We start from the raw sequence: 11,935 nt of genomic DNA on the forward strand, positions 1-11,935 counted from the left end.
CACACACACACTCAGTCTCGTATTTCTATCCTCGTGGGGACCGTCCATTGACTCCCATTCATGTCTAGCCCCTAACCCTGACCCTTACCCTAACCCTAACCCACACCACAACAAAGCCTAACCCTAAAGAAATGTTTTTGCACTTTTACTTTTTTCAGTAACAACAACATGGTCAAGAAAACACTGTTTCTCCTACTTAGGACCGGAAAAAGGTCCCCACAAGGCACGTCGTTCCACGTTTTGCTATCCTTGTGGGGACATTTGGCCCCAACAAGGATAGAAATACGAGAACACACACACACACACACACACACACACACACACACACACACACACACACACACACACACACACACACACACACACACACACACGTGCTGAAGCAGTTTCGAGTCGGCTCCCTCTGATGATTCACTTCCCGAATCGGTTCACGAGAGGCGGGTCGTCCGTCTCGCGCACGGCAGCGTGTCTCACACAGGAAGTGACCGTCCGCGGATCAGCAGCTGACCGCCGCTCCTCCGGACCAGGACTGGGGGTTTCTCACTGTCTACAGGGGTCCGCGCTCATCCCGTGGGGGGCTGTGGGGGGGTTCGTGCTCCGGATCCGCCCCGGAGAGGTCCCGCTGTCTGCTCGGGGAAACACGGACGAAGCTCGGCTCGGAGCCTCCAGTGTTCAGATCCGGAAAACCAGCATGAAGACGTCCAGGTCAGACCGGCGGGCTCTGAATAGAGACCGTTCAGGACGATTTATAGATAGATATCATCACAGCAGATTTAAATATCATCAGAATGGCTTTATTTATACATATGTCAATATCATTACAGTAGCTGGATGTATAAATATAGAAATATCACCACAGCTTCACGTACTAATATGCAAATATCACAGCAGCCTCATTTAAATATTATCACAACACCTCCGTGTGTTCTCATTTGTGTGTCTGTGATCCAGATGCAAAGTCAGCAGGTCTCTGTCTGCTTCTGTGCATTTGTCTCAATCTGACACACACACACACACACACACACACACACACACACACACACACACACACACACACACACACACACACACACACACACTACACAGACTCTCACATCCTGCAGGAGGAAGTCCTAAAAATAATTAGTTGAATTAATGCTTGATCCTGTCGGTGTCTCTGCTCCTCTTCTCCTGCTGGGAGCTGGACTGATTTATTTTTGTTCCAGAAAGGTTCCACGCCAGCAATGATGTCTTGACAGCAAGACAGACAAGAACATGAGAAACAGTGAAACACTACCACAGGTTTCTGTCAAGTTGGGATCTGCTGATGGTGTAGTAAATGGAAGAAATGAGTGCTTTTCAATTCAAAGTAAATGGGGAAAATTCAGAAAGGAAGCAACATTGAAGTAGTCCCGGCTGTTTCCTTGTTGCACAGAGCAGCGTTCCTGACGTGGACTGTTTCTCACACTGTACTGCTTCACACCCAAACCCCGTGTAATGGAGAAGTGCCTGGAACCATCTGCTGAATGAAACCCAACCTTCCTGAGCCGTTAAGGGGGGAAAAAAAACCCTGAAATTACATCCACGGTGTTTTTAAAGCTGCAGAGTTTATCACAGTCTCTCCCTTTGATGTCAGTATGTGCTCAATATTGTAGTTTTTATGCGCTGTGGATTCATATCCAGTCATATCCAAAGAGAAAATAAACACAAGAACATCCAGTCCCAGCTGTTGTAAAGAGAAAGCACTGTGACAAAGACCGTGAGCGCCGACAGAAGTGTTTGTAATGATCATAAATCGTATTGTCGTCCGTGGTGCTGCCACGTGTGGAGCTGATACCACGCAGCCGTAGACCAAAGTCCTGCACTTTGAAGATGGATTCATTTATAACGCTCCGCTTTCTGGACTGATCGATCAAAACATTCACATAGGCAGTCCTACATGGAGTCGGTAACTCGGCCCGTCTGAGGAGTCATTAACCCTTCAGCTCCTCAGGCTGAATCCTCCTCCTCTGCTCGGTGTGTGTTCCTGCTCTCATGGGGCTTCAGGTTCACCTCCTGTGTCGTCACCGCTCTCTCCTGACCTTCCCAGGTGTTCCCATGGAGCTGAGGTGGAGGCGAGCTGAGCCGGCCCCCTCCATGCGGACCTCCCCAGTGTGAGCTGCCTTCAGGTGCCTGTTCCTGCCTGCCTGCCTGCCTGCATGTGTGTGTCCCGGGCACGCCGCCTCCACATGGCCCCCGTTCCTCCTGGGATCCGCCTGCTGGCCTCATTCAACCGGGAACAATGGTGCGTGCTGCCAGTGTGTAGATACACATCACGGACACTTTCTGACTGTGTCGGTGCGTGCGTGCATGTGTGTGCGTGTGCGTGTGTGTTCTCAAACAGTCTGGAAGCTGGTTCAGTGTGAAGTTTGTCGTCTCTCGGCTGAAACATTTCACAAGCGTCACAGAAAGTCTTACAGCCGCATTAATACTGTTGAGTCCGCTGTTAGCACAGAGTTTAAGGATGAGTGTAAACACACACACACACACACACACACACACACACACACACACACACACACACACACACACACACACACACAGCTGAAATCAGAGGCTGCCCCGAGGAGAAGCAGTGATGGAGAGAGCCCTGTGTCTTCCTGCCTGTGCCACGTTCCCCCTCCACCTGCCGCCTGTCTCTGCCTGTCTGGATTTACAGCCGCTGCAGGAACAATTCCTGGATATTTCCTGAGTAGATATCGGACTGGCGCTTTTTCTGCGGTGCGTCCTGGCCACGCCGCTCCCAGTTTGACACGTGTTGTAATCTGTCGGTGAGAGATGTGGGAGGTCAGGAGTGCGGCGAATCATTAACCTGTTCTGTGATGTTTACTTGTTATACAAGAGAAGTGTTTGCTCATCCTGGTTCACGTTAGGATTACGATTAAAACAACACATCATCAGAAGGTTACACTGACACGGCGGTCTTAAACCCAGCTCACGCTCCTCACAGAATGAGTCATTTCTGCAGTCTCCTCAGATGTTCTCTCTGCTGGATGCGTGCCAGTGATGTGATTCTTCTCAAACAGTAACATCTCTTCCATGAACACGTGATGTGTCTTTCCACATGGTTAGTTCAGAAATGAGTGCATCAGTTGGGGTTAAATGACTTGTTTCCAGCTGAAAGATGATCCCTCATGGAATCCATGTGGCGCCGTGGCTGTGAGCGTGTGTTTCTTGCATCGGCTGATGTTTGCCGCCACGGTGACGGTTGTTGACGGCGTCTCCTCCGGTTGTAAAGGTGAACCTTCTGGTCTCTGCTGTGTGTCCGTGCAGGTACAGAGCCCTCACCTTCATCCTCACCTTCCTCCTGTACACCAGCTTCCACCTCTCCAGGAAGCCTATCAGCATCGTCAAGGTAACACACACACACACATACACACACTCCACTGCTTTGCGTTGATGAAACTCAGCTTCCTGGCTGTTTTTTCGTGCCGACAGAGCGAGCTCCATAAGAACTGCTCGTCCCTCAGCGAGTCGTCCAGCGTGTCGTCCGGCCTGAACCCCGACGTGCTCAAGCTGCGCTCAGACTGCGGCTGGAAGCCTTTCGGTTCGTACGCGCCTCGCTCTCACACACACACACTCGGTGATCCGGTGACTCTGCTTCGATCGTTCAGAAACACACACACACAATGAGAACAGTAATGCTTTCAGCACCTGGGGCTGTCTTTACTGAAAACATTTCTTCTCGTTTTCAGATAAAAGCAACTACAAGCAGCTGCTGGGAGCCATGGATTACTCCTTCCTGTGTGCGTACGCGGTGGGGATGTATCTGAGGTGAGACTCGGTTCGCCTGACGGAACACACTGTGGACGGGTGGCGTGAGAGCGAGCTCTGACCACGTCGTGTCTCCGGTTTGCGCAGCGGCATCATCGGGGAGCGCCTCCCCATCCGCCTGTACCTGACGGCGGGCATGCTGAGCAGCGGCCTCTTCACCTGCCTGTTCGGACTGGGCTACATCTACAACATCCACAGCCTGAGCTTCTACGTGCTCGTCCAGGTCCGTGATGAAGGGAAAGCATCACTTAATGCAGAATAAATCCTCACTAATACAGGCAGAGTATTGATACAGGGTTCCATTATAACATGATGCTGAGTTAATTTATGCTCATGAGCCTAAAAACAATGTAAAAGCTTCTGAAATATTTAGGATTTAACCACTTTGATATAAAACTAATCTAAAGCAGAAAGGATTGCTCGCTGGTTATCAGGAGTATTGATCACACATCAGAAGTCTGCTGTGATTTGATTGAGTTTCGAGTTGAGTTGAATAAAAGCTCTTTTTTTTCCAGGTGGCTAACGGTCTGGTGCAGACCACCGGCTGGCCCAGCGTGGTGACCTGCATCGGGAACTGGTTTGGAAAGGGAAGGTGAGGCGGAACTGGGATTATTGATACTCATACACCTCTGAGTTTTATTATTCTTCTTCATATGATGTTCTCTTTTCACCAAAATATCTGTTTTCTTCACCTCAAACCCTTTTTTACCCGAAAAGTGGAAGATGCAGAAAGAAAACGACAGCCTGGAATCGACTTAAAATAATAATAGTTATAAATGATTGGAAGAAAAATCGGAGCTTCTCTTATAAAGTGAATGTATTGATTTTCATGCTGAGTTTTTTTTATTTGAACATGAAAATTTGTGAATGGAATGTTGTGATTAAAATCCCACTGAAGAGCGTGTGACGGTGTGTGTTTTCAGGCGTGGACTCATCATGGGACTGTGGAACTCGCACACGTCTGTGGGGAACATCCTGGGCTCGCTGATCGCAGGATATTACGTCTCCTCCAACTGGGGCCTGTCGTTCATCGTACCGGGGCTCATCATCGCGGCGATGGGCCTGGTCTGCTACCTCTTCCTCATCGAGCGTGAGTACGACGTCCTGGCGGATCACTGGAGGAATTACCGTCTCTCAGTGCTCATTTAGCTCATTTCCGTTATTTGCAGGTGGGTCGTGTGTTTTAAATGCGGTCCAATTTGACACTACATGAGCATTTTTGCATGTTTTATCTCCTTTAGATCCCAGCGACCTGAAAAGCATCTATGCTGAAAGTGCATCTCAGACCTGTTCTGTGAGTACACTGAACTGAAGCCCTCCTCTCCTCTCTGTCCTCGCTCAACGAAAATACTTTGTTCTCTCTCAGTCCAGATACTTCTGTTTCTTCTTGGTTGTGTTTTTTTTTTTTTGTAGAACAACGGTTTCCTATGAGCCGTGGTGACAGCTGTCGATCACTCACATTTATCAGAGAAATGGGCGAGTGTAAGACCGAGTGAAGATTTTCCGTTTCCTCACATCTGAGATCCATTTGTCTCAGAATTCCAGCGTGCCGTCGCTAAAAAAAACAAAAGGATCCTGGGATAACGTTTCTCTCAGAATTACAGTATATTTCCCTGCTTCATGTCGCTCTGTGAGCTCACAGACAGCATGTTTTATTCCAGAGATTTGAACGCGTTGCCCTGGAGGCTGTGCAGCTTGTCTGGGCGGTTTGTCTTCCCCTCCTGACGAGTGGCGTCACCCTCCTGTTAACTTTGTGCGGAGTGTGCGAAGTGTTTCCTCCCGAACCGCTGCAGGTCGGGTGGTGTTTGTACATCAGTGCGATTGGATGTAACAGCAGGATGTGAAGCCACATGAGAGTATCTTCTGCATTCTTCCAGCTGGAGCAGGGATCTGCCAAAAGAGATGCATACACACACATACGACCAGTCAAAACACACCTCATTCAACGTTTTTCCTTTATTTTATTGACCTATGGCAGAGTGTGTTCCCCATAAATTATGAAAATTGAAGTAGCCCCGTGTTTCCTCTTTTACCATCAGTCTTTTCAACCTCTTTTCTTTCACCCTGTGTAGAAACGGCAGAATGGACTGAACGGAAACTCGGAGGTTTATGTCCAGTACAAAGACAGCAGGAAGCAGGTGTGTGTCCGTCTCTTTAAGATCTCTCCGTGTTGTTTGTCTCAAGCATTTCTGTTCACTTCATGAATGATGATAAAACTACTCTTGATAATAATCCGATTACATTCTCATCTGTGCTTTTCTAACCACAGTCATTTCTTTGTTTTCTTCTGTAAAGTTCTACCTTCTCTAACATAACACGCCGCTTTCCGTCACGTGTCCCTGCTCCCCTCAGAGCTACGACACGGAGCTGCTGCTGCCGCAGGACAGCGTGTGTCTCCCGCTGCAGCCGGTGGTGGTGGTGAAAAGCAGCGCCGAGCCGTCGGCCATCAGCTTCATGGGAGCTCTGCGGATACCTGTGAGTCATCAGACAGATCTTCTCCCAGGTTCTCGCGTGCAGGTTGATGTGAACCCGGTGTGTCTCTGCAGGGAGTCATCGAGTTCTCTCTGTGTCTGCTGTTCGCAAAGCTGGTCAGCTACACCTTCCTGTTCTGGCTGCCGCTGTATATCACCAAAGCAGGTGAGGATCCAGCACTAACGCCGCGCTGCTGCTGCTCGTGTGGAGCGTAGGCTTCATTCATCCTGTGTGTGTCTGTGTCTGTGTCTGTGTCTGTGTCTGTGTCTGTGTCTGTGTCTGTGTCTGTGTCTGTGTCTCTGTCTCTGTCTCTGTCTCTGTCTCTGTCTCTGTCTCTGTCTGTGTCTGTGTCTGTGTCTGTGTCTGTGTCTGTGTCTGTGTCTGTGTCTCTGTCTCTGTCTCTGTCTCTGTCTCTGTCTCTGTCTCTGTCTCTGTCTCTGTCTGTGTCTGTGTCTGTGTCTGTGTCTGTGTCTGTGTCTGTGTCTGTGTCTGTGTCTGTGTCTGTGTCTGTGTCTGTGTCTGTGTCTCTGTCTCTGTCTCTGTCTCTGTCTCTGTCTCTGTCTCTGTCTCTGTCTCTGTCTCTGTCTCTGTCTCTGTCTCTGTCTCTGTGTGTGTGTCTGTGTGTGTCTGTGTGTGCCTGTGTGTGCCTGTGTGTGCCTGTGTGTGCCTGTCTGTGTGTCTACATCAGCAAACCTGGATGCAAAGACGGCCGGAGATCTCTCCACCCTGTTCGATGTGGGAGGAATTGTGGGTAAGTGTTTTCAGTCTTTTTTTTTGTCGAGTCTTGAGACGAAGAGGGAAGCTTGACGTTGTCTGTGTGTGTGCGTGTGTGCAGGCGGGGTCCTGGCGGGAGTCATCTCAGATAAATTGGGGAAGCGAGCCTCCACCTGTGCGGTCATGCTGCTGCTGGCTGCTCCCACGGTGAGTCTCCAGCTCAGTGTGTTCCGGAATACACGACGTCCTCGGTTCTGTTTCACTGAGGAGGCTGTGCTCAGAGACACAGTTACATGGACGACAGTGTTTTCCATCTCTTCCACCGCTTCACTCTGGAAGTAGAGTGTGTCTTTCGGGGTCGTGACCTTCCTGCTGTGTTTCTGTCCTGCAGCTGTACGGCTTCTCAATGATCAGCGGACTGGGTCTGAGACCGATTGTGGGTAAGAGCCACACACGTCATGGAAAACAGTCCGAGTCAGCGAGCAGCTAACGCCATAATGATGAATGGGTGATGTTCCATAACGCGTGCCTGTAGCTTCACATGTACAGCACTCAGCTGACTTTCACGCGGGTTTTTTTTTCGGATTGCTTCAGGGATGCTGCTGCTGTGCGGCGCTCTGGTGAATGGACCGTACGCCCTCATCACCACCGCCGTGGCGGCTGATCTGGTGAGCACGTTCCAGCCTGCGTTCACAATCACACGGTCTCCAGAGCTCTGCTCTGTGTTCAGTGAAGTCCTGATGTGTGTGTGTGTGTGTTTGTGTGTGTGTGTGTTCAGGGAACCCACAAGAGTCTGAAAGGAAATGCCAGAGCGTTATCCACCGTCACGGCCATCATCGATGGAACAGGATCTGTTGGTCAGTATCACTTCATTTATCTTCAATAAAACGCACAGAGCGAATCAAAAACATTCTGTGTGTGTGTGTGTTCGTGTGTGTTCTCAGGAGCGGCCCTGGGCCCCCTGCTGGCCGGCCTCCTGTCCGCCGGCGGCTGGAATCAGGTCTTCTACATGCTGATGGCTTCTGACTTCATCGCTCTGTTGGTGAGCTGGTCGCAGCGGCAGGCTGAAACTTTTTTCTTTATAATGCTGCCACTGATATCTGGCGTGTGTGTGTGTGTATGTGTGTGTGTGTGCAGCTTTTACTGCGGCTTGTTACAAAGGAGCTGGCCTCATGCAAATCCCATCCCATCTTCACTGTGGAGTAAGTCCCTGTTCTTCCTCAGTAGTAGTCATTTCGTCGAAGCCGGCGATGTGAACGAAAAGCAAGATCAGAAAGAAAACATCAAGATTAATTTTTTTGTAATCAGAGAAATCCTCTATCGATCAATCAGAGAACACGATCTGCGGGGGATCAGTGCTGTGTTTGTGTGACTCCTTGCGGTAGATGTGCTTGCTCATAGTTTGGCCATGGTGGTGAAAATATAAAGCTTGATGCTGTTTTGCTGATCTGCAGGATTAATCACACCACAATGCCTCACTAAATAATCCTGATTATTATGTCATTTTCCACCAGATTTCGCACAGCTTGCTGCTGACAAAGTGTTAATGTTTGTCTATACAGGTTGAAGGAGCATTGAAGACACACACACACACACATACACACACGATATTGAAGCCACTTGTGTCCGACGGTGAAGCAGCTGAAGAAGTGGAGCCGTGGAGCTCGGATCTGCAGCCGCTCCACCGGGAGGTTCGGGCAGCGCTTCCTGAACCTCCACACGTCCTGACCTTCTTTTTCCTCCTCTCCGGCCGTCGCTCGCGGCCTGAGGTATGAGAGGAGCCGTACTCTGAACATCTTCATTGGGATTTTAGCTGAAGTGAATATGGCATTTCTCACAGTAGCAGCTATTGAAACAGCAGCTTCCAGGGCTGATGATGAAAACCTGACACTCTTCTCCCTCTGCAAACGGCTTTCCTCTTACGATAAGTACATGAAGGATAGTTTTTGTTTTTCAGTGTGTTTATTTTGTGGATTTTATTTAAGTCTGTTAATCTCATCAGACTGTAAGAACCTTTAAGTCATCACCGGTTTAACTCGACTCTTTCTATAGAATTTTTCACGGCTTTAAAAGCTTCATCACTTGACACGGAAGTCACACAGTAGTAAAAACAACTGAGACAAGGCTTACACCAGGGAGTCTGATGATTGATGGACTGCCTCACTTTGTCTTTCTCATCTGATCCAATCCTTGAACCCTTGATTTTCGTGCCTTCCGTCCATGTTTCAGAGCGTTTTGTAGACATGTGGAGCCGCTGACTCTCGCTCCGGTGGTAAACCTGAGCGCCCACAGCCTCAGGCCACTTTGTTCTCCAGGTCCCAGCAGGCCTGCTCTGGGACCTGTGCTCCTCTCCTGTTGGTAGCCTGTACTGCCCCCTTGTGCCTGAACAGTTACATTTCACAGGATGAACTGCAGTCTGTGTGTGTGTGTGATGTTTTGAGCGAGTCTCCAGACAGACGCTGTGATCCTCCTGGTGTGACCGCTGAGAGCGTTTCCCTCGCCTGGAAGCTGCTGTTTCTCTCACTTTGCCTTACTGAACCAAAGAGATTATCCGATGACAGTGTCATTTAAATTATTTCCATTTTATTTCTGTATCTTTTCAGTTTTGTGGAGGGGTTGTTTTTATTTAAATTTTGTTGTGAAATGAAGGCGCCAAAGCTGTATTTTTATACATGGAGAGTTTTTCTTGAGTGGGAGGATGACCTGACATATGATGAATGTAAAATTCCGTCAATGCTCATGGTTCTAATTTCTAGTGCAATGCGGACAACGAAGTTTTGTCCTTCTAGAAGCTGCTCATAGTGACTCTAGTGATCTGAAAAGAATATTTAAATATTGAACATTTCCAATGAAAAGCAACAAAATAGTGAAAAAAACTTGCGATTTCTTTTATATTTATCAGTATAATCTGTTAATTTATTGTGAAACTACAAACATGGTGATGTGTTGATGTTATATTTCTGCATCTCTGGGATGATTCCTTGGTGGTAGCATTGAGAATATTTTTCGGCCTTCCTCACAACAGGACCACGTGTTGTGTGTATTTATTCCGTCGTTGGTAGGGCCGCTACTTGAAAACATGATGTGCCTGTTTCCCTTCGTCTTTCTGTGGGTCGGTTGGAGCGATTACTCCAAAAACTATTGTGAGAAGAAAAAAAAATAAACGTGTTGTTTTCTGCAGCCTGTGTGTTGGATGGGTGTTTTTTTTTTCTCTTTCTTTTCAGAGGACTAAATCTGCCCAGGTGCTTGCGTGGAGAGGCCTCGAGCCCCAGCTGGAAGTGGCAGGTGTCATCCCAACAGGTACGCTGCTGACAGGCAGAAACCCACTCAGTGACATGGACAGACCACCAGAGACGCACGTTACTTCAAAACCCGCATACTCGGCTCCGCTGCCCATGCCACAAATGCATTTCCTCACAGCATTTCAAGGAGTGTGAAGACAGCGGGGATCTTGTACAGCTCACGCATCACATTTGTAATCTATAAGGTTGTGTTGACATGAAAAGAGCTGCCTGAAGTTAGAACTGAGCTGACCGAGATAACTTCATCCAACCTTCCAGATAGACCAAACCTTGAAACATTTTTATCACTAAGTTAAGGCTGAAACTAAACAGAAGCATAATGTTGGTGTCCATGAAATAAAACTGCAAAAGGGGAGAAAATGAGAAGTCCACAGGAGGAAGACCAATAAAATCAGGTTAAAGCTCAACTGAATTTTCTCTCATTAAAAGGTTAATTATTACAGCTGTTCATCGGACTTTTAGAAACATTTGCGTGTATCCTATAGTGTGACACATTTACCAGTCCACAGTGCAAATACAAACACACAAGACTAAGACTACGAGCTAGAGAGGAAAATTGCAATTAATTTCAAATACAAATAGATGTAATGACTTACATGAGCATGAAACAGAAGTTGTTACAACCGTACAGCCTTTCATCCATTGGGTTCAGTACGCCAGAAATAAGAACCACAATTTAACCTTTAGTTCAGAGCTGAAAGTGAATTAAAACAACTGTGTTTAATAGAAACTTAAACACAACTTGCAGCATTGGCACTATTTGTTAATGAGCTATCAAAATGTGATGATGTCTCAGGACGGTGACATACTTGAAGTTTCATTCAGAAAGTCTAACAGTGGTCCAGTGTATAGTTTTGCTGCTTTTCTTCCTGAACTGGTCACATTAAGGCTGGCCTATTACGATGAGTGACACCCCTCCCCCCAGAAGTTGAGAAAGCTTTTGTTGAAACCTTCAGCAGTAAGACACAGAGCAGGAACAAGAGACAGATCTAACACAAACCCGTCAGAGGAAGCGGAGCAGAGATTTTAGGATCCTCTGGATGAATGGAGGTGAAAAAGCTCTGATGTCTTGATTAGAACGTGACTGGACCAGAGCATGTCACACCAGAACAATCCCTGGAGTGGGCAGGGCTGACCAGTGTGGATAGCAACAGCGGGGTTTTATTATATCCCCTCAAGGGAACTGTTTAAAATCATCACATCAATCAACTGCCTGAAGGAGCTTGTGACTTGAGGAGCGTCATCTGTTGATTTTCATGTTGATGTCAGTATCCTGAAGGCCGCCAGGGATCAAGGATATTAATACGTCTCCGATCTATTTCACGTTGGTGAAATGATTAGAACACTGCACAATGCCTTGGTGCTGAGCTTCACCGTTCACAACAGCAACAGTAGAACTGGCGGACATGGAGACCTGGAAAATGTGGAAGGTCAACATGTGGCTGTGCTCCTAAAACAGTTTAACAGAAGATCCAGTTCCCATGTGAAGGTGGACCTGGTCTACAGCAGTGCATGTCAAAGTCTAATCCACATGATAACAGGATAAAAGTTTCCTTACACACAGTGTTTCACCTGTTTCACAGCTGGGTGAAGTAGTGACTCTGGTCTGGACACGGTTTACTTTAGTCTGTGATTCTTTGGCATGAGTGAGATTC

The 11,935-nt window shown here is 47.8% G+C and overlaps 1 protein-coding gene across 1 annotated transcript; it reads left to right on the forward strand.

The window, feature by feature from the left end:
• Positions 1 to 438: 438 nt before the first annotated feature.
• slc37a1 (solute carrier family 37 member 1) lies at positions 439 to 10,161 on the forward strand. The gene is made up of 20 exons (XM_030112211.1): positions 439 to 705; positions 2,069 to 2,263; positions 3,292 to 3,373; positions 3,457 to 3,565; positions 3,714 to 3,792; positions 3,880 to 4,015; positions 4,308 to 4,384; positions 4,716 to 4,882; positions 5,034 to 5,086; positions 5,865 to 5,930; positions 6,145 to 6,267; positions 6,339 to 6,429; positions 6,953 to 7,015; positions 7,100 to 7,185; positions 7,370 to 7,418; positions 7,573 to 7,646; positions 7,757 to 7,835; positions 7,923 to 8,020; positions 8,116 to 8,180; positions 8,541 to 10,161. The coding sequence occupies exons 2-20, from the start codon at positions 2,178 to 2,180 to the stop codon at positions 8,554 to 8,556; spliced, it is 1,599 nt and encodes a 532-aa protein (XP_029968071.1). The 5' UTR covers positions 439 to 705; positions 2,069 to 2,177; the 3' UTR covers positions 8,557 to 10,161.
• The last annotated feature ends 1,774 nt before the right edge of the window (positions 10,162 to 11,935 follow it).

Source organism: Salarias fasciatus, chromosome 16 (genome assembly GCF_902148845.1).
Source record: "Salarias fasciatus chromosome 16, fSalaFa1.1, whole genome shotgun sequence".
Classification (NCBI taxonomy): Eukaryota; Metazoa; Chordata; class Actinopteri; order Blenniiformes; family Blenniidae; genus Salarias; species Salarias fasciatus.

Bases quoted from the DNA above. Each gene is read 5' to 3' on its own strand.
- slc37a1 (XM_030112211.1), top strand. From the start codon at position 2,178: ATGTGTGTGTCCCGGGCACGCCGCCTCCACATGGCCCCCGTTCCTCCT. The intron at 5,087-5,864 runs GTGAGTACACTG...CACCCTGTGTAG, and splicing joins GTGCATCTCAGACCTGTTCT to AAACGGCAGAATGGACTGAA. The intron at 7,016-7,099 runs GTAAGTGTTTTC...GCGTGTGTGCAG, and splicing joins CGATGTGGGAGGAATTGTGG to GCGGGGTCCTGGCGGGAGTC.